Source organism: Pogoniulus pusillus, chromosome 13 (genome assembly GCF_015220805.1).
Source record: "Pogoniulus pusillus isolate bPogPus1 chromosome 13, bPogPus1.pri, whole genome shotgun sequence".
NCBI lineage: Eukaryota > Metazoa > Chordata > Aves > Piciformes > Lybiidae > Pogoniulus > Pogoniulus pusillus.
Window position 1 is genome coordinate 14,499,389 of NC_087276.1, and position 23,256 is coordinate 14,522,644.

The following is a 23,256-nucleotide window of genomic DNA, read 5'->3' on the forward strand; positions in this document are numbered from 1 at the left end:
TCTAACCTCACCCTCCATTTTGGGGATTAATCCACTTTGCTTCCTAGCCTTCTGGACAAACCTCTATTCTTCCCTGGGACTGGGGTAAGGTTGAGAGGGGTAGGGAGAAGGTGAAGGGGCAGCTGAGAGCCCTCCTGGTGACTCAGGTTTATGGGAGGGAAGTTGTGTTTCTGTATTACCTTTTATGTTGTATATTTCTGTATATAGCTGTATATACTGTAAATATCTGCTTGTATATTGTGCTAGCTGTAAATATAAGCTTCATTCATATTTCCAGAGCCGGCTGAGTCTAGTCTGGGTGATTTCTAAAGTGTAAGGGGGGCAGGGAACACCCAAACCATCACAATTATAAAGAAAAGGAACCTTTGTTTTCAACATTACAGACAATATATTTAGTCAACAAGTGACATCCCCAATAATGGAACCATTTAACACTGATTTAAGAATCTATTTCAAAAGCTGTAGTCTAGCTACAAAAGTCTTCCTTATAACATTCAACACTCAAAAAGTTAACTCAATGATAATTTATCAAGTAATTATTATCTTGACAACATTACACCATGAAGTATTTTGTGGTCTTGGTTCATGCACTTTTCAGGGAACAGCAGAAAAGCAGGTTTTTGTAATTTGAAAGAAAAAAAAAGTATTTCAATAATTTGGGTTTTTTGTTTTTTTTCTTATACAAGTGTTACAAAACCCAAGATGCATCTTAGGGAGTTCAATTAGCAACATACAGTCTTCTGGCACAAGCACAACACTAATTTTTAGGGGTTTATGTCAACTTAAAAGTAAATAAAAAACTAGATTTTGTCAAAAACAAACCAAACAAACAGAAAACCCCCAAAAAATACCCCAGGCCAGACAACCTGAAATAATCAAGAACCTCAAAATGACTTCAAGCAATCTTTCTTTTCCCCTCATTTCTCAACAGCTGAATACATCTAAAATGTAATAGTGTGAGGTGCTACCAGCTATAAACTGTCCAGAAGTCAAGAGTTTGGTTAATTTAGATGTAGAACCACACACTATATATAATGATTTCAATAAGGTCATATTAAATATTTCAAAAGCTACCTAATTAACCATTGCTTATATCCTGGACTGCAGTTCAAGACCAATTCAATCAGTTAAAAATAAAATAGTTGTAATATATTTGAAGTGTGTTACCAAGGTGAATTAGCCAAAAGGATTAAGTTCACTCTCTGGACATACCTTTTTTGCTTAACTTCAATGCATTGCAAAGCAGAATCCAGGTATAAAATCCTATTTAGGACTATTTGAAAGTCTCTTAGGTCAGAAAATACCACCAGATGACACAATCTGATCTCTCATATACCAAATACAAGCAGAGAAGTTTACTGTTTAGATTATTTTTTACTGCACCATCAAATCCACTCCAGCCTCTTTCTGCCTCCAGAAACTATGCAGACTGGACTGTGACAGCAAGAAGATTTATGGTACATTCTGTCACTGACCACAGTATTTGCTCGATCAACTTCACTACTGACACAGAGCTACAGATACTGCTAAATATCCTGGGCAGTCACTCCTCAGACTGATAAAAGAGAGAACTGCAGGTTTGCAAAAAAAAGTCACCATCTGAGTGTAAATAACAGAATGCTAGCAGCAAAGTACTACTGAAGTGATCTAAACACTAAAGGAACTCAGAGACTAGGAAGGAGAAATTTTTGTGCAATGGGAAAAAAAAAAGGCAAAGAGAGCACCAGAATTTCTAAAGGATCACATTTAAATATATCAAGAAACATATCAAGAATGGTAAGAATCCAGGATGTGTTCAGAGAACATGACAGCAAAGTTAATGGGCAGTACTACATTTCTGACTACAGATTCATAGGAGTAGCTGCTTCAGAATAAGAGAAAAAAAGGAATGTCTGCTGTGTGTCTGGGTATTTCTGTTTTTTTCATATCCTCTGAAGAATACAGGTGCCTCTCAGCTAATCAAGTAGGAATGTTTTAAAGCAAGTGCTTTTAGCTAGCCACTAGTGATCATTTGATCAGCCACACCTGATCAAATAATGGCCACCATTTTAACTCTAAGTCGTCTGAGTTTCCAGGTGGAAATCATAAGATCATTTAAAGTCATAAATAGAATAAAAATACTGGGTGGAGGAGTGTGAGTATTTTGTTCATTTGTTTGCTTTCCCCAAGAATGTGTATGTAAAATTTTCATGCAGAAATTAATCAGATTGTTTGCTGTGGCCTTCAAGCTGGCAGATGAGGCAAGGAAACCACTCCAGTGCAGTATTTCAGTACTGAAAAGCAAGGCTCCCACCTCACAAAGGAGCAGGACTTCAGAAGGATTTTTTTTCTTTTAATTTGCTAGTGTTGTTTTGCCCCAAAAATTATTATTTTTAAAACAAAGCTATTCTTACACTATTGCAGAAGTTATGGACTGTATTTGAACTCCTGTTGTCCTTTGTGAGTATTGCTTGTACAAAACAGAGGAAAGACTGCACTGTGTGGGTTTGTTTTTTTAAATCAGGTGGTAAATGCAGAAACTCTCAGTTAGTGCTGTAAATATTGTGGGGGAAATGCAGTTTAGAGAATTATTTATAGCAAAGTTTAGATTACGGCTGCAAGCCGTTTTCAGAAGCTGTCCTTATCTATATATCACACTTAGATGCTAGATATTTATGAAGGCAATTTAGAGTGCCTCAAATAATAACACTAAGTGAAGGTTCTACACTGATAGAAGCACACCCTTTAACTAACCACATTTGTCACAAGAATAACAGTGATTTAACATAATCAGCTTTAAATTACAGTGTTCCACAGTATATGTAGATAAACCAGGACCATTAATTCAGATTTTGCAAAGTACCAGACACCCACATGTAGTAAAAAAGGAGAGAGGGGAAAGAATATTTCTTTAATAAGGGTCTAAAGAGATATCAAAATTGTGTTTCCTCAATTTAGCAATATAAAGCTATACAGTTCAAAATACTTTGGCACAGATCTGAAAGGAATCTTTAATACAAACAGCAAAATGCTCATCTCTGCAGTAATCATGTGGCTGATGGATACTGCAGCTACTCCTATCATTTACCTCATTAATAAGGGTTCCTGTAAGCCTGTTCTGTTAATTGAAAACTACTAGGTAATATATTGGTGACTTTCTTCCTTTAGCAGTACATAATTTATAAACTAAAATATATTATTATGAAAACCTTAAATTATAGATAGAAGTGAACATTTACTTCAGGTTTGGAAATCTCAGTCAACAGAGGCTCAGAGTATGCAGAAAGTAATCCAAGAGGGGTGTAGAGAAAGAAGGCAGTATCTACTTTCTGCATTTTATGACCAATGGGCTGAGAGCTATAGCTGTGACTTCAAGAAGACAGGCTTTACTGACACATCTGTGGAAATAGTTTGGTTCCCAGAACTCACTGGGATCATTTTTTGCCTATCCTAACAAGAATTATTAGATGGTGTGCAAAAGATGCAGAGCTGTAACAGCCTCTGAAGATGGTGTGTATTCTCCTACACACCTGATGAGCTGACAAAGTGCAGTTCAATCACCCTTCTTCAGAAGGCTAACCCTGAGGTTAGCAGAAGAATCTCATCTTTTGTGCCCATTAGTATTTTGCAAACCACAGAACTGAACTCAAAGCACTATGATTTACCTTAAGTCCCTAATTTCACATGCATTTTAGACTGTGCAAGTAGCAGTAGCATTTAGAAGCACTTGTTTTGATGCCACATTTAAGAACTAAAAAACAACCAACCAAACAAACAAAAAGCAAAACCAAAAACCAAACCAAAACAACTATTAAAATGAGGGAAATAATTGACTACTACCATTCAGTTTCAAAAGCATAAATAATATTATCTACACGGCAAAGAGGGTCTAGAAAATTTGGTGGTCAGGCAGCAACACATAGCACCCACACTTCAATACACAGACTAGTCCTTGCCAAGTGCAACAGGGTGAGAATTAGTTCAGTTAAAGATCCTAAAATCGATCCTAAGAACTCTGAGACCACAGACAGATCTGCACAGGTTACTGCCTCCAGTCAGGGAAATCCTGACATTCTTTCACACAAAACTGCAAACTGCAAAAGCACTTAGGCTAAGAAAACCACCTTAGCAAAACACTGCACACTCCAAGACATTGTCATTTCCTCATCAAAATAAGAACTACCCCACTAAAGAACACTTCATGCTTGTCAGAACATGACCCATGCTTCCACATGGCTTAGAAAGGAAGAGAATTTTGTACCGGTCAGAACAAAAACATGTGACATACCTGGCACAGATGAACAACCGCATCTCCAACAATCATTTCTTCTGTCCAGATGGTATTTCAAAACAAAAACTAATTCATACTTCACCACTGGAGACTCTCCCTAGCTTAAATTCAGCCTGCACTACAGCCAGGTCTGATCAGACCTTCCTTGAGAGCTGGAATGGCTGAAACCGGTTCTGTGCTCCCTGACTCAACTTCCAGCTGCCCTCAATTACTCTAATTATACCTGTGGTCTTTTTTTTTTATCTCTTCTGACTTTAAATGACCTTATGATTTCCACCTGGAAACTCAGATGACAGAACTAAAATAATGGCCATTACTCGATCAGGTGTGGCTGATCAAATGATCACTAGTGGCTAGCTAAAAGCACTTGCTTTAAAACATTCTTTACTTGATTAGAAAACCCAGAAATACCCAGACATACAGCAAACATTCCTTTTTTTCTCTTATTTTGAAGCAGCTACTCCAATGAATCTGTAGTCAGAAATGTAGTACTGTCTATTAACTTTGCCTTCACATTATCTGAACACATCCTAGATCCTTACAATTCTTGATCTATTTTGTTAATATATTAAGGATCAATATTCAAAATTGTTGAGAGTACCACAAGATCTTTCTGCTTACGCATTTTCAAACATTCAATCTTTTATGGGGACAGTGAAATGCACCTTTGTGGAACTTATGAAATCTTCAAGACTACCCTACTGGATATGTAGCTTTCTAATACCAAAACACAGAAAAGATATTTCTTTCAGTTTTCAGAAGCCATCACTGTACTAATGGCCTTGTTCTTTTTACCTTAACTCAACTAGCATCATTTGCTAAAAGATCAGCCAGTGAGTAAAAATTCCAAACATCCATATTTAATAAGACACTATAGCAGAAATATGGTGTGCTTTCTGTGCTTCTATAGGAAAGCAATATTCATTATTTTACACATTATTCCTTGATAAATATTTCAGAAACTTGAAGTAGGAAAAAAATTAGAATAGCATATACTGTGCTTTTGATAGTTTAAAAGCACTTTTGTTTCCTGATCTATGATGAATCCTTCTGTTGTTTCCATTTCTGATGCATTTTAATGCCATTATGGGTTTGAAATTCATCTTTTGGTCAGTCTGAGAGGATGAAGACATTTGATGTTTTGTTAGTGTGCACAAACAAGTTACAAGTCATCTTCCATTAGTACGTACAGAGAGCTGACTATCTTTTATTATTATTGTGCCAATATTTCAGATATCTCCACATAAATATGACAATTGACTGAATGGTAGCAAGAACAATTTGTTGTGCATGCTCACCAGTTCTCCTGTCTGAAAATCAAGGAACCTGACTGCTGGGCTGTCACTATTCTCACTTGCATATGGTAATGTTAAAAGCAAAGAGCTATTTGAGAAACAAACAAAAACACATTATCTCTCCAGTGCTGTGTTTTTTCAACTGACTTGTGTAGCTGTGTGAATATCCTTAAATTAATCATAACACAGAGTGGGCTGAGTCAATGCAGCTGCTCTTCAGATGTAAGAGCAAGTTAAGATACAGACAAGCTGCACCTGGTTGTGTGGGCAGGGATCCACATGTCCTCTTTGGGGTATATGGCCCAGGAACTATGCATGGCTACAATGGGAATATGTCATCAGTGTGTGCGAACAGGACAGCCAGAAGTGTCTGAGAGGGTCTTGGCCCAAAAAACAGCATCACTAAAGAGGAACTCAATGATTATGAATTTAGGTTGCAGCAACCATCTGCCATATAAAGTGTAACCAAGGGATTAACTGAAGATTTTTGAGAAACAAGGGAGTCCACTTGAAAAGAGGCATGTGAGAAGCACTCGGCTGCTACGCTGACAGTGCAGGGTGCAGCTGGCAGAAGCTGCACTGCAGGGGTACACACCTGAGCTGGGGTGGCACCTTACCATGGCATGTGGGCAACAGGGGTGTAGAAAGCAGCAAGGGTACACATAAAGCCAGAGCTCCAACACATCCTCAGGAGGGCAACTAGCACTTGAATGGATGCTTTTAACACCCTTAGCTTTGAGAAGCTGTGTAGTTGTGAAGGTGGAGTGAACTCTTCTGACAGAAGCTATGAAAGGGTGTTAAATTTTTTGTAGGTGTTTACTAATGTTTTGCAGGTCATTACTGTTCTGGCTTCTGTTTTGTACCACTGATATTGATCCTGAATGTATAGTTGCCAGTTAGATACATTTGTTAAATCAATAAACAGTTTTAAAATGTTAATTGAGCAAATTTTGAACAACTTTGTATGTTCACATAGTAGTGGGGAGTAGGAGAGCATCTTTAAAGTGTTGTTGGAATAGGAAGAGTAGGAGAGATGTCCCCTATGGTTACAGATCTGTTAAGTCCAGATTTTGTTTGAACAAATTCTCTCCTTCGGTGTTGCCAACCTTAGAAATTAAAACAAGAACTGGACACAGTATTCCAGCTGTGGTCTCACCAGTGCTGAGAAGACAGAAAGGATTACCTCCCTTGACTTGCTTCCCACACTTCTAATGCAGCCCACAACACCATTACCCTTCCATGCGGCCAGGGCACGCTGCTGCCTCATGTTCAACTTGGCATCTGTCCGGACCCTGGAGGCCTCTTCTGCAAAGGTGCTTGACACTCATCACCATCCTCTAGGTCTAGACAGTTCTCAGTCCAGACAGTAAAGCACAACAATAATCTGGTCTGTTACACATGTGAAGATATTATCACTGACATATTCACCCAAAAGCAAATGAAATAGAAAATCTGAATCGTTGACAGCTGATAAGTATCTTAAAAAATCAAACTAGGGGGGTGGTTTTATTTTGCAAGTGAAGCAAAGGATAAAGGTGACAATATTCCTACAGATTTGCTAAGAAGAGCATAAATAAATGTTAGGTTAAAACTGCAGACAAAATTGCAGAGGTTGACAGAATGCATGAATTGAACATTGGAACGGAGGAAAAACACCAGGGTTAGTATTTCCACTTTTTAAGCTACAAAAAGATTGCTGCTGAACCAGTCAGAAATTTGATTTTAGATCCCTTCTAAAAGATTACGCAATTAATTATATAAATAAAGTTACACCTGAAGCCAGAAATAGACCCTGGGTATCCAAAAAGGGTATTCAGACTCCTAAGGAAGAAACACATTAAAGCCCAAAGGCCAGAACCAGTCTCTAGGGGATTAAAACAAAAGAAAAAAAATCATCTTCCTAGGATCAAAAAATCTTGAAGTAGCTTTCATTCAGGCAGGAGAAAGATATTGTCTTCGGCCCCTGAGGCACATCAAACAGAAAGATGAGCTTGGTCTGCATGGAAAGTGCTTTGGAATATAAATTATTTCAGGACACTAAAGAACAAAACCAAACCAAACCAAACCCTGCCGCAGGGTTCTCCTCCGAACCACTTTGATATAAGATGACTAAAGTAGTTTGGAATCGCAGCACTGTCCCCTAACAGGTGAATGAGTAGACAGGGCTGATAGCCAGCAGTGAGAGAAGGGACAGAAAATTAAAATACTGAGTATGTGCTCTCATTTTAATGACTTGTTAATTCATATCTCCTAGCCAGAGCCTTTTATTAGAGACTGTAAATCTCAGACGGACAAGGAGTCATGAGATTTTGCAATTGCCTTGTAAATTAGTTACTGGTAATGAAACCATTTAGTTTTTGAAGGGATGGGATTGTGAGGGCTTTCCATGTTGAAATAATTATTGAACACTACTGAACCAAATAATTAAACTGTGCTGTATAAAAACTCCCATAACAATAGTCACACAATTTCTTTTTCTTCCTTTTTAAAATTCTACATTATGAGACCTGTTATTGATATATGAAGGTAAAAATATGACTGTCACAATCAACACTACATTCATTGTTTCAAGCTATATAAAAGATGTAGTACATGATGTATATGATTCAAGAGCAATTCATCTTCACCATATAATCTCCCAGGGGTCTTACATCTCAGAGATTTCAAAAACTACACTCAGATAAAAAGATATTTTAACACCTTAAGATAGTCACAGAATTTAAATTCAACTTTGAACAGGAAAAATGATAAAAGCTCAAAGTCAGGTTGGATGCTTTACTAGTGCCATCTCAAATCAGAGGAACCTCAGAGTTGCCTTCCAGTACTTGAAGAGATCCTACAGAAAGGCTGAAGAGGGACTTTTCATATGGGTGTCTAGCAACAGGACAAGGGGGAATGGTTTGAAACTGAGGGAGAGTAGGGTTAGACTGGAGCTTAGGAATCTCTGCAGTATATGAAGTAGGTTGCACAGGGAGGTTGTGGAGGTCTCCTCCTTGGAGGTGTTTAAGTCCGGGTTGGATGAGTCCTGGAGCAACCTCCTGAAGGGAGGTTGTAGCCAGCTGGGAGTTGGTCTCTTCTCCCAGGCAACCCTCAATAGAACAAGGGGACACAGTCTCAAGCTGTGCTGGAGGAAGTATAGGCTGGATGTTAGGAGGAAGTTCTTCACAGAGAGAGTGATTGGCATTGGAATGGGCTGCCCAGGGAGGTGGTGGAGTCACCATCCCTGGAGGTGTTCAAGAAAAAAATGGATGAGGCACTTAGTGCCATGGTCTAATTGACTGGACAGGACTGGGGGATAGGTTGGACTAGATGATCTTGGGGGTCTCTTCCAACCTCGTTGATTCTATGATTCTGTAAGTCTAGTTGAGAGGCATCCCTGTCCATGGCATGGGGGTTTGAGTAGATGACCTCTGTGGTCCCTTCCAACCTAAGCCATTCTGTAGTTCTATGATACAGGAGTCACACAACTGGAATTTATCAGCATTTCCTTAATGTGAACCTTAATTCCAGCTACAATGTTGATACCTACTGCTTGTTACTATGCTCTGGGACAACACTGCAGATTTGAACTATGCCCAGGTAAGTTTTTTTTTCTGGAGACACACAATTCTACACTGAAAAATCAAAAAAAGAATCTGAACTTACAGAAGTGCTCTGAGTTCACCATATCTTAAGTCCCTATGCTTAAGCCATTCAAAAGAACTAACAGTGCATAAGAGAACTCTCCAGCTTTATATTCCCTGCCTAACAATATAAATTGGATACAAACCCCCATTTCCTGTGCCCTCTGTGCCAAGTAGGGGGTGGGAAGTGGAGAAGATAGAAGCTGGGAATGAAGAAGACAAGTTGAGCCTGTGGAGAGAAGGGGTTGGAGAGAGGTATTTTTATTATTGTTTTTGTTTTGCACCTCCCAAACATCTTTTAAATTGGCAATAGATGCAATTATTTTTCCCCAAAGTGAATCTGTTTTGCCTTGACAATAACTGATAACTAATCTCTTTCTGTTGATCATGGCCCATGAGATTTTTTTTTATCTTATTTTCTCCTCCTTTTCTGCTGAGCAGGGATAGTGAGAGAGCTGATATGAGTCTGGCAGCCAACAAAGGTCAACCCACCACGTGCAAGTTAGTGAAGAAATTATTTATGGGTTTATTTATTATTTATTAAAAACAAATTTATGTATTGATCCTACATAAATGCAGTTACATGTATTCAACTGACTTCTGTGTGAATACTTATTTTGTCTATAACAGGAGAGCCATAAAACTAACAATGACCAAAACACTCATGCAGATCCTAACTTCGAATGATATGAGAAAGATCACATACAAAAAATGTCAATCAATTCCATATCTTTGATAAACAAACAAGTTTGATCTTTTATCACTAAAGTGCTTTCCTTGTAAGTGAAGAAAAGAGAAACAAATGGAAAAAAACCAGCACTTAAAGAATCTATTTTTCGACAATTTTTCCTTGACACCTGGGGGGGGGGGAGGAATCTTTCTGCCTGTACACAAATCCACTTCTTCACTGAAGAAGCATAATGAAGGCAGCTATCCTAACACAAAACCTCCCTGTCATGCTGTGAAATCCCTAAGAAAAATAATCCTCCCCTCTAATATGTGAAGATAGCTCTTTGAGTGTATAATAATACTCTAGTGAATTCCTGACACAGAAGCATGGCAAGGATTTCCCCATCTGTTAGCATGAGATAAGTTGTGATTTGATGTGATAAGAGGTTTTCTCATGTTCAGAAAAAAGAGGTTCGCAGCTTGAAACACGATTTCTAGATGTGAATTACCAGGAATACTATTCACCTCTTTTCAGAGCCTCTGAGCTAGAAGCTGACATTTATATATGGAAAGACTAAAACAAACAAGTGTGGAATACCCATAATAAATCAATTATTTCTACAGGTTAGAAAAATAATTCTGAAGATGAAGTAAAACACAATTCAAATAAAGGAACACAAAGAATGTTTTTTTGTCAATTTCATCTATGGCTTTCTCAGATACTTGAATGAAGCTTTATAGAGTGTGTGAAGCTCACCTCATCTCCCACCTACATGTGGTTAATATCCTGGAAGATCCTGATGCAAGAACTCAGTGATTTGGTCTAACAGCAGATCTGAGATTAATGACATACATATTCCTTATATGCCTTAATCATTTCCCCCATACTCAGATAAAGAATAAATTCATAGGACATATTTGTTACGTTTTTAATACAGCCCTCATCACATAAAACTGCTTGAGTGATGACTGAAGATGGTGTACCCGTAGGTACAAACTGTGGATTGCAAATTCAGAGCTCTATTCTAGATTACAAAGATTTCTCAGGAAAGCTTTACTACACATAGAACCTATCTGGGTAGGTTCTTCTTCTCAGTAATACAAAAGGAACTTGACCTGAATAACTTACTAAAAAATTTCACGGACTTTTACCATGAAGATGAAAAGATTATTTACTAAGAGATTTTATGTTCTGATTATAAACTACTGTGTAAGCAAATCTGACCTGTCAAAAGTGATTTTTTATTGACTGTAAATTCCAAGAGCGTTTAAAATTATATCTACTCGTTATACTGGTTGTACACAGACATTTCAAATGCAGAAGGTGTATTTTGCTGAAGATATGCAGATCTAGAGTTCTACAGTAGCAAAACTGACACAGAATCATAGAACCACAAAATGGCTTAGGCTGCAAGGGACCTCACAGATCATCTACTCCAATCTCCCCGCCATAGTCAGGGACACCTCACAACTAGTCTCAGCTGCTCAAGTGCTCATTCAACCTGGCCTTGAACACATCTAGGGAGGAGACATCCACAAGCTTTCTGGACATCCTATAGTCTCACCACTCTCGTATTGAAGAAATTATTCTTGAGATCCAGTCTAAATCTACTCTCCCTCAGCTTTAAACCATTCCTCCTTGTCCTGTTGCTAGGCACCCTTATGAAAAGTCCCTCTCAAGAACTCCTGAAGGATCCCTTCAGGTACTGGAAGGAAGCCATAAGGTTCCCTTGGAGTCTCTTCTCTAGGCTGAACAACCCCAACTCCCTCTATCTTCTTGGTAGAGGTTTTCCAGACCTTAGATCATCTTTGTGGCCCTCCTCTGGACTCATTCCAACAGCTTTGTATCCTCCTTATGCTGGGGTATCAGAATTGGATACAGGATTCAAGGTGGGGTCTCAAAAGAGCAAAGAGGCCAATCTCATAAGCCCTCCTGTAGGAATTGTACTTCTGAGACACTCAGATGGTCTTTAAGGATTAGAAAATCCAAGATTTAACTAAAAAGGTTCAATGACATTTTTTTCTTAAATTATAAATTTCAGATTGAGTTTGAAAAGGCATAATTGCAGTAAAAACATGTGAAGAATGTTTGGTGAAGAACCTTTGACACCTTTGCTCTACAGTCACAGTGCAACTAGAGGAATGAAGCTGTTCTCACGACAAAGGTGACTTTTAATGGTATCACAGCCTACAAATGCAAGCTTAGCATTTACTTTATTTCTCTTCAAATAACAGCTTTGTCAATAGTATAAGCAGCCAGCATCCAATAACACAGAGAAAAGAACTGTCAGGTGTGATTTCATCACTGTTTGGATAAGCCCAGGAAGACTGCAGTCTCTTAACAGAATCAATAGGCAGCTAATGAGCACTTCGAGGCATGAAGGGCTTGAGCCAGCTCAAAGAAACCAATGGAGGAAAGTGCTTCAGTAGTTCAGTAAAACTCTGAAAGACATGCTCAAGTCTTATTTATCTTATAGGGCTATGAACGCTGGTTTAAAGCTGCACAACATAAATCTACATAACAGTGCTCAAACAATTCAAAACTCTGAGCTCCCAGCTGCTTACTGTGCTCAGCTCAGCTGGTGTTTAAACAAGGACAGTTTATTGGAAATTGGGAAGTTTCTTCTATGCCTACATGCAGTTGTGCAGAAGATCATCTTCCACTTGCAACTGAAAATAAGAAAGTGGCCATGCCCCAGCTTTCAAGCATTGACATGCAATCATTCTTGTGAAATTGAAAAATATGCCAAAGAAACTCTAATGCCTTAAAATTTATTAGGCATTACCAGGAAGTCTGTCATCAGTTGCTGCTCATTTATCAAGATGAATACTGATCTTATCTACCAGCTGCACTATGCAAAAAACAAATGCTACTGGAAAAGTATACAAATTGCACCCTGTATTTCTTCACTTTCAAGCCTTAGCAAAGTTTATATTTCATTTGATAAGGTTAGTGAGAGGCAAATTTTCACCCTATTTCATTTTGTTAGGCTCCAGAGAGCTATTAAGGAGATATGTTGTGCTTAAGACCTTTCCCTCTGAGTTCTCTTCATTAGACTGTATTTTGATGCATCAAGTTCTATCAGGAGACTATCAAGTGCTATCAGGGACTTTAGTTCCATGAATATCTGATGCATGATGCAGCCTGCTGGTTAGCAGATGAGCCACGCTGCAGGTCATTCTCTACGAGAAGCTTGTCAGCCTCGAACAATGCCACTGAGAACAGCAATAGTCACCAAATATGCTCAGTGACAAAGTTTCAACAGCTCAATAATCAACTTTAGAGACCTTTTACTCATTTAAAACTATTTCAGAAAGGGACTGCTATTCACAAAATGGAAAGAGAGAGAAGGTTTAAGCTCAGGAAATAGCAGGAATATTGGTGTTACACAAGTCTACCTGATGACTTAGTTCTGAGTTTATACTGAATGAAAACTCAGTTTGGACATTTCAGGCACCAACCATAGAACCTCTTCAGCATTTCTTATTTCAAAGACTCCATCTCAAAAAATCTCACTCTCTCTTCCCTTTCAGATCGCAAGGCAAATTGGAAAAGACAAATGATTAAACAAAGAAATGACAGGAAACATGGCTAGAACTGACAACTTTACATTTTCTGACTGTTAAATAATGAAAGACAAGTATTACCTATGAGACAACTGGATGCAGCAGCTGGGTTGGGGTTTCACTCTCAAAATTCACAAAGTGACTGAAAGAACCTGAACATTCACATATTGTTAAAACATGTAAACCTCTCACACAGTTTAGAGGAAGAAGTTGTACCCTTAAACCCACACTGTGCAAGTTGCAGCTTTGAGCCTTCAACTGCTTTAGGTGAGAAAAAGTGATTCCCCTAAGAACTGCAGAAAAGCTAAATCAGAACTGGAAAACAGCCTCAGATCTGACATCAACATCTGAATCACGTGGTCTTATTTCCTTTTCCCTCATCGTGATTTACTTTTGGAGCTTTTCCCTGCAGTGAGGCTTTGGGATTTTTGAAATTATTTTTTTAACGACTTTCATAAAATCCCCAGAACAGAAACCTTATTTATATGTTCATTTTTTACAATCACATCAAATGGCAATTTATCAGTACTCCAGCAAACACAGGTAGCAATCACATGCTGCCATGTATCAAGCTCTAATCTGAATCTCAATATTTACAAAGAAATCCATGATTAGTGCTCAGATATAGAGCTCACAGTTTTACTTATTTATGATTCTCTTTGGAAACACTGTTCCAACTGTAAACACAGTAATTTGTGCTGGTAGTAAATACCTCCCTCATTATTTGTGTACCATTAACCTTTATCTTGACGACTTGCAGAGAGTTATTAGCTCTTGGAAAGTTAGCAAACATCACTGTGTTAACTGGGAAGGTACTTGTCAGCATGTGAAGCAAATGATGTGACTGCTGAATTCAATCACACACACACGCAGATAAAAATCCCCATCCCCAAAATAAACAAAGGAACTTCCCTAAAACATCTACACCCAAAACGTAGTGAGGACACCAGAATCAATTTTATAACCATGAGTAATTTCTGCTACAAGAATACAACTGTAGAAAAATAAGAAACTCTTCCACATTGATATCTATACATCTGAAAATCTTAGTACTAGGACAGAGGTAAGGAAATAAGTAAATGGATGAGAATAATCTTAAATTCAGGTTACAAGTACACACTGAAGTTTTGCTCTTAAAGCAATAACTATGAATATATATATATGTGTGATATACGTGTGTGTGATGGTAGGCCTGAATAGGCCTGAGCATGGCTTGCCCAGACATCTTTTTCTGCTCTCTCTCCTTTTGTTGTGGGGAGAAGCAACTGTGGGAAAGAGGAGAGAGTCTCTGGAGCCACTGAGTCCAGGGACACTGTCTTGCCCAGAATTCTTTTGCTCCTGTTTGCATCCTGTTGTAAACAAGGTACATACATTTGGCTTGTGCTGCCTCATGCATTTCCCAAATCTGGGTAAAGCAAGTCTACAGCTTCAGCTAATATGGTCAAGCTTGACTAACTGCCATTCTGACTGGCTAATTTGTGTCCAAAGGCCCATTAGTCTTGGGCTCTATTGATAAAAAGAGATGAGCAAGTAACACAACCTGCTTTGCTGTTGCATTTGTGCAAGTCTCCTGCTGCCATTGCTCTCTGCTTCTGGCAGTGTTCTGCCTCACTGCCTTACTGCCTCCTGAACTGCCTGGAAACTGGCTGCCTTGAGTTTGCCAGGAATAGCATCTAAACGTCTCCATATGACTGGCCTGCATAGCCAGCATGACATTGTGCTATGCCTGCACATCGCAAGACATCCTGCCTACACCTGAAAGTCTCCTGCCAAGACAGTAAGTCCTGGAGGTACACAGGCCATCCAGAGAAATCAGGATAAAGTCAGAGATCATCTGCCTCCTTTCCCCAGCACTCCATGAAGTCTGAGAAGAATCAGAAGCCTCAGCTGCTAAGAGAACACCGACAGAATTCCCAGAATTTTGTCTGAAGCTGTGGCTAGCCTCACGGGTTGGGAAATATTTTGTGAGTAAATATTTAAAGCCTTTTGTAATTCACCATTGCCTTCTGCCATAAGCAAAAAAGGAGCTCCTTAAGTCCATCTAGTGGACATGCCATACAATCAACAACAAGTGTAATATTGATTGCAAGAACTTTCTCTTCCAATCCAATTAATATTTATACATTTTTTTTGCTACTTATTTCTACATCTAGTTATTCCTTTGTATAATGTTTCCATGACCACTGCAGAAGAACCAGATTATTATTACTAAGATAAGTGGTCAGGAGGGTGAGACTCCTAAATACCAAAATTAATAAGCAATACCAATTTTGAAAATACCAACTCACAATCAATGAATTACCCTTCCCTTACAGTATGTGTGTGTGCATATTACCCAGATTCCAAGTTATCAAATAGAACAAGGAAACTTCAATGTATTATTTCAGGAATATTATAAAATACTTTCATACAGATTTTACCAAGACAAAAATCAAACACTTTAAGCTTAAAGAATGAACTGATGAAGAAAACCAAGTTAAACTCTGTGAACAGAAGAACTTCCAATTGCTTCACAAGGAACCACCTGTGTACCTCTAAATAAAAAGTAATAATTGTAAACTAGGTAGTCACACATGTTCCAACTCTGTGTAACAGTGAAATATTCTACCATACAGATGTACATGTGCCTAACACTCAGAATGCACTTTCCATACACTGAAGGAGAAATGGAAAAGGAATTGAGACTTTTGGAAGAAAAATATGTCAAAAGCATTTGATCATCAATGAAACGAGGCATTGCAACATAAATTCTATACCTTAAGAGATTACCAATGCCTTTCACCTCAGATTTTAATGAATTAAATGGAATTTTAGCCATGAACCTGCTCAGCCTATGAATCAATCAACATCACAAGCAAGGTAATTACGTTTGTCTATATACTTGGGTTTCAACTTTCCACTAATGTGAATGTGGCCATCCCTAAATCATGCTCCTAATGTAATTTTTTGAAGCACAGAAATTAAAAGTACCTCTTTGTTTCCTCAGTTCTTAAGCAACTCTTCCTTCTAAAGCAATATCAATATCCTTGTTTTCAGGTACACACTTAATTTCTCCAAACCAGCAAATACTCCTTTCCCAGTTTATGTTTCTCATCTAATAAAAAAACAATGAACAAAAAAAATCCAACTATTTTTGGGTTTCCCTCTTTCTTTGGACTTTCCTGTTTGAATCTGGGCATCTCCTGAGGCTGAATGGCCCTTCTCATTTGTCCAACTTCTACTGCCGAATGACCTATTCTACAGTTTTTCATGTGTCCAATGGATAGGACAAATTCAGGACAAGTTTAACACTTTTTGGCAGTATTAACGTGTTCTCAAGACAAATTGGATTTCAGTTCACAGGAATGTAGATAGATGATTATTGGCAGGGATAAATTAAAAGAAAAAGCAAATCTTGATGGTCAGTAAGGTCACTTGTGGATAATGTGGCTCTTTCAGAATTGATGCTTGCCATGTATTGGCAGGAGGGTATTTTTAGCAAAGACTTAATCTGTGTTTACGATATATTCAATACTGATTGCCTTCCCATTCTGTGATTCCACAGGTCACTTCAGACGTGGAAAGACAAAATCTTCCACATTATTAATAAAAAAATGGGGGAGGGGGGGAAGGAAAGAACAAAAGAAATACTTAAAATCTAAGTTCAACAACTACAAATTTCTCAAGAGGAATAAAATTACATCTAGATAAACACATTACACTACTGACCTTGACACCTGTCTCATCACTGAGTCTTCCAGAAGAGAAGACAGCTCCATGTTCTCACTTGCACCACTACAGCTACATTCAGAACTGCAACCAAATGCTAACATGTGGAAAGTGAATCATGCAGAAATACTTCCTCATAACCATATTTCCATCGTGACCTTTATCTTCAACTCATAGCAATATAATATACACAAGGATTATCATTTAAAACATTAGAAAGATGAAAGTTTGTAAACTGTCTTGTAGGTAACTTTGTATGATAGCTTTCATAGAATCAACTAGGTTGGAAGACACCTCCAAGATCATCCACTCCAACTTATCTCCCAGCCCTATCCAGTCAACTAGACCATGGCACCAAGTGCCTCATCCAGTCTTTTCTTGAACACCTCCAGGGACGGTGACTCCACCACCTCCCTGGGCAGCCCATTCCAATGGGAAATCACTTTTAATGAATAAAATCAATGAAATAGTGGGGGAAAAAAAATAAAGATTATAGGTTCTTTAAGAAATAAGGCTAAGCTAATAGATTTTAAAATATTTTCATCCAACTATTTTTGTTGTTAAACACTGATTTTTCTACATAAGAGAAAGCAGATTCTAAGACATTTTAAAATCTAATTCAATTTAAAAATGGATTTAATATTTGCCTTTCAAAATATGCATGGGAAATCACTTGTTGAAATCTATACTAAAGTTCAACACTAATTTCCACACATAAATTACACTATAATTAGCAATTACAGTTATAAATAATAATTTCACACCTGCAATGCAATCAACTAATAAGGAAAGTCCTCATCTAGAAAGGGGAGGTGGAGCATAAGGAAGCTAAGTTCACAAAGCACACTGATAAAATCCTCTGATACTTTAAAGTAAACTAATTTGCTAGAGACAAAGCAACATAAAGCTTCACTGAAAGGTGGTATTCTGGCTCTGAGAAAAGGCCTTTTCCTCCATGTTAATCATCTCATGCTGGTTTCTTAACTCATTTGAACCAAAAAGGGGAAAGTGAAATAGTATCCCAACAGTAAAAAGTAAAGTAAGCACATCAAAATACATGCAATGAGCTTATTAGTTCAGTTTTGACAGGTTGCTAAATGGTAACTCAGAGTGAGGAGCTGAAAACATTCCACAATTAATTACCTTGATATGCACTGCCTGAGCTAGAGCCTGCAAAAGAACTGCTGACAATACAAAATTCCCGTTCCAGTGCTCCTCCCGCCTCTCCCAATTTACAGGAGAATAGGAAATCATGAACAATTGATACACTCTGTTAGCTCCTATCATGGAGGGTGAGCTCACATGTAGCCTTAGGGGTATCTTACACAGTTTAATGCTGAAAATAAAAGGTAATGTTCTTGGCAAAGAGCTGGGGGGATTAAATTTGGAAGGCTTGAAGCAGCTTTGAATTGTAGTCAATAAAAAAGAACCAAATAGTAATTTTGTAATTTAACTGTGCTGGTTATGCCCAATGAGTCAGACACTTGTGAAATAAACCGTGTAAATAGAAAAATGGCTTAACTCTTTCTGCAATTGCAGTGGATTTGCTCCATTCTTTTTCTTTCCTTCCTTCCCTTGTTTCTTTGTTTTAGAAATACTATATGGTTACTTCATCCAGCTTACTCTCTTGGGACAACTCATCATTCAAAGACAAAGCATGCCTTTCTGAAACAGCCTTTTTTAATTTGTTCTGTGCTGTGGACAATGACAACTGTGCCAACAGAGCTTGTAAAGATAAATGCCTAGCGACTGTTCCAAGCAAATTAAATGGGTGGTTCAGTATTATATGCTGGTCCTATTGGAAGCTTTACACTCAAGGTGACTCCTTTTCTGAATGCAGTGTCTCTCTTACACTGTGACCTAAGATGACATGCACAGCTCTGTATCAAATAGGAAATAAGTAAGATTTTGCATAAAGTGATGCTCACCTCTCCTTACTTCTGGACAGCTTTACAGAGGTGAAATGAACAACAGCCACTACCAATTCCTCCAAAACTTTCAGTGATGAACCGCACAACTCTTGCACTCTGGATGAATCATGTTGATGAGAGATTATGGAAGACTCTGTTCTGAAATCTAAAGCCACCTTGTGTCTGCAATTACAAGTATACGAATGAAGAGAGAAAGTGAGACCAACAAGTTCAGCAAGTGTGGTTCCTTCAGCAGTGAGCTAGGCAAGTATTCCAGTACCCTGCAATCATACTAAAAACAGGACTTCTTGCCAAGAAGGAAGCCAGCTCCACTATCTGATTCCATGACTAATCACTACACCAGTAATTTGCCTGCCACTACTTAAATTTCACATTTTCACAATTAAAACAGGAATTACTTTGGTTTCCATAATACAGCTAAACAAGTTATACATTATTAACCACTTCCTTAATTGTAATATGTTTTATGATTTCTCAAATTAGCAAACCATTAAATGTATTCTAAATACTCCAAGCAATTCCAAGTAGAGGTAAAAGTAAATTATTTTTTACCAAAATGTGCCCATATAATTACCTCACAGCAGTAAATTATTCAGATTACCATTGTACTGATTTAGTAAGATCATAACCACATTCAGCCTCATTTAGAAAATTACAGAACTGGGTTCTTCTCCACTCTTTCATTGCTTGCAACACTGACTTCACATTCACACTCTGGATTTTTGGAAGTTTATTAGGAGTAGTTTCATTTGGGTAAAAAAATAACTGAAGTCTGTTTCAAGCAAGAAGGAACTTTTTAATAAAAGAAAACATTAGAAAATAAAAACACAACAAAGACATAAAATTTCGGGCAATTGAATATGTTTTCACTGCTGGGATTCTTCAAAATCATCAGCTTTCTGGCTTTAGAGGGAACATGAGTTCAACTAATTCCCTAAATCCTACCTGAACTGTCAAATGCTTGCTGTTATCACTATCTACTGAGAGTCTAATTTTACATTTCAAATCACTACTTTCTTTGCTTAAGAAATAGTGCTTAAAAGGAGACTAAGAGGTTTTACCTATAATCCACACATCCAGACAAGAGCTCCTCCTTCATCTCTTCTGATGCTGGAGTCCACAGGAGCAGAAGAGTAACAGAACCAGGCAAATAGGCCTTTGTCTTACAAAAGGGAAAAGGTGTTTGAATCTGCACATGTTGAAAAACAGTGTTGGTGCTCACTGCCATGACTGTGCTATTGCACACAAGGTAAGCCCCAATGCTGGTGCTCACTTCCATGACTGCTATTCCACACCCAATAAGCCCCACCACAGTGACTTTCTCCTGTGGCTGCCTTGGTAAAGCAAAGCTCTCATAATTCCTGTGCTGCTTGTGGAACGCAGCTAGCAGATCTGTTCAGTGTCCACCCACTGGACATTGGAGGCAGACCTGAAAGTCCCAGCAAAGCTTTGGCAGAGAACATGTAGAGCTGTCCAAGGCAGTACCTGCATAGCAGCAGATTTTTATTTTAATCTTAGTTTTCACTTTAAGCCATAACATTTTTTTTAACGAGACTGCAAGGTGGCTTCTGTTCTTTCATTAATTTGAAAAACAGATGCTAGGTGCTTTAGCAAAAACAGATTCTGATGCCTCATTCTTCTATTGGTCATGTTATCATAAGTCTCAAGCCAGAGTATAGTTAAGGAAAAATGTTTTTTTTCTATTCCTTAAAGTAACTACACTGTTTTTCTAACTGCAGTTAGAAAAACAAAGCTGTAAGTTTTCACTGCTTGGAAGAAGGAGGAAAAAAAATCAATGTAGTTTCTAAATAGTAAATAAGTGATACTTGGTAGGCAATTTCCCCAATGTTTTGGTTATACAACTAACAAACACTAGAAAAGATTAGGATTGCTAGAGGAAAAAAAAGATAGTTTTCCCTATCATTACATGAATATCAAACTCTGTCATTACATTATTTTTTCACTAAAGCAATAGTCAGAAAAGCTAATGTCATAACTCAGGATCTGGCTAATATAGCTTCACTTACATGTAAATGTGAACACCAGTAAATAGTTTCATAGAATCAACCAGGTTGGAAGAGACCTCCAAAATCATCCAGTCCAACCTAGCACCCAGCCCTGTCCAATCAACCAGACCATGGCTCTAAGTGCCTCATCCAGGCTTTTCTTCAACACCTCCAGGGATGGCAATTTCATCACCTCCCTGAGCAGCCCATTACAAGGACAAATCACTCCCTCTGGGAAGAACTTCCTCCTAACATCCAGCCTCCCCTGGCACAACTTGAGACTCTGACCCCTTGTTCTGTCACTGGTTGCCTGGGAGAAGAGATCAACCCCTACCTGGCTACAGCCTCCCTTCAGGTAGTTGTAGACAGCAAGGAGATCACCCCTGAGATTCCTCTTCTCAAGGCTAAAAACCCCATCTCCCTCAGCCTCTCCTCATATGGCTTGTTTTTATGGTAGAATATACTTTACTGGAAAAAATGCAATCCTGATGTCTTTATGGAGAAAGGCTACTGTATGAAACCAAGTCCTAGAGATGCTTTGGGTCAAAAAAAAAAAAAAAGCTTTCAAAGGTGAGGGAGGATTTTTCTAAGTTAAAAATCATGTGTACTGCCATTAAGAAACAACAGCATCTTGCACAAGGCAGAGGCTGTTTATCCAGAATAGAAGTCTATAAGCTACTTAGATTCTGTTTATAATCACCCTACAAAACATTTATTTGCACAAATAAACACAATTGCTTAGTTCTGAAATCTGAAAATTTCTCTGTTGTGAAAGCAAACAGATAAGACTTCAGAGTAAATAACTCCCAGAAAAGTCAGTAGGTGCATCCTCAAACTTCATAAAACAAATTAATCCCAGAAATCATGACAGAAAGTAACTCCATTATCATCAGCAGCACTCTCAGTACAGTCAAAAGCCAGCATTACCCATTCTAAATACCTCTTCTCCACAAAGTAACGTTTTGTGCTGTTCAGCATAGGACTTTGTCAATTGGATGAGGGTACCCTTAAGTGGAAATTGGCATCTGCAGTGCTGCAATCTAAGAAATAGATTTAATTCTGAATATCCATTCATGATACTACATTTGTAACCTTATAACATGGTGTATACCTCCAAAGAGACCAAGAAAGTTTCTTGTACAGTTACAGTAATTTATTTCCAGCTGATTCTCTTCAGTATTATTCTTCTGCACATACAAATAAAATCAATTTACTTGATTGCCAGAAGATATTGCATAATATATTTTGTAAGATCTGACATGTTGACTCTTCATTTAGCTGTTGTGAAGATACAATTACACACTTGGTCCTTTTGGTCGAGCTTTTCCCCAATCCCCAGTCTTGTTATTAGAATTTTCTTTACTTCAGGTGGAAAATGGATATCTGAACATGATGGTCCTTAAATCCACTCCATCCATTTAAAATTTTTTGCCCATTTCCCTGAACTGGCTGACCCTTCAGCTCCCTTCAGTCTTGAACTAGCAACAAATGTCATTACCTTTCAATAAATCCTTTTTCCCATAGGTCACTCCTATTTGAAATGAACAAAATCTGTCCCTGGTATAAATTCCTGTCAAATTCACCTGGTCTCTGATTTGAAGACAGACACAAGAAAGTTCCACTCTGTGTGCCAAGAAATTCAGATAAATTAAGGAAAAATAAAATAAGGGCAATAAGCAAGGGAAATGAAGGGTGATATGAGAGAACTGAGCAGAGTAAAGGAAAGCAGCACGGTGTAAGATGGGAGGAAGAAGTAGCAGATTATAAGAGACAGAATCATTCGGGATGATGTAGAAATTTTTGGAAGACCTTTGCCCTTATGAATCATGTATGAAAGAGCCATTGGGACCTCACAGACTGACAACTAGCAAATAAAATTTCATGGATGATAGTGTTTTTAGAGATCAAAGACAGCAAGACTGACCTCACTGTGTAGTTTATTACCATAATTAGCTGGCTTGTTTTTGAAAAGATGCTTGCAAATGTTTTCCTTTTCACTGGTTGGTAGGCAGCAATACAAATATCAAACATTCTGTTACCAGTTTGACAAAGTACTTCCCAGCATTACTTGAGAGGCCCATCACGAATTCTCAAGGACAGGCTTTTAGGGGAATAAAAAAGTGAACAAATGAAGTCCCTCAGCTAACCTTACTGTAGCTTTTAAAAAATATTTTAAATATTCTAAAT

General features: G+C 38.0%; 1 protein-coding gene across 26 annotated transcripts in view; it reads right to left on the reverse strand.

The window, feature by feature from the left end:
- The window catches only part of RBFOX1 (RNA binding fox-1 homolog 1), a 1,229,664-nt gene that overhangs the window by 467,712 nt on the left and 738,696 nt on the right, over window positions 1-23,256 (reverse strand). For 3 of the 26 annotated variants that reach the window (XM_064153079.1, XM_064153063.1, XM_064153066.1), the window contains exon 1: window positions 4,268-4,478. The exons of 16 other annotated variants lie outside the window; for them this stretch is intronic. Coding sequence is in view for 1 of the 10 variants with exons in the window: in XM_064153066.1 (XP_064009136.1) it covers window positions 4,268-4,303 (36 nt within the window). In the remaining 9 variants the exon portion in view is untranslated. Of the gene's footprint in view, window positions 1-4,267; window positions 4,481-19,060; window positions 19,152-23,256 lie in introns of those variants that run through there. 7 more of the 26 variants (XM_064153070.1, XM_064153069.1, XM_064153073.1 and 4 more) reach the window with 5 other exon arrangements.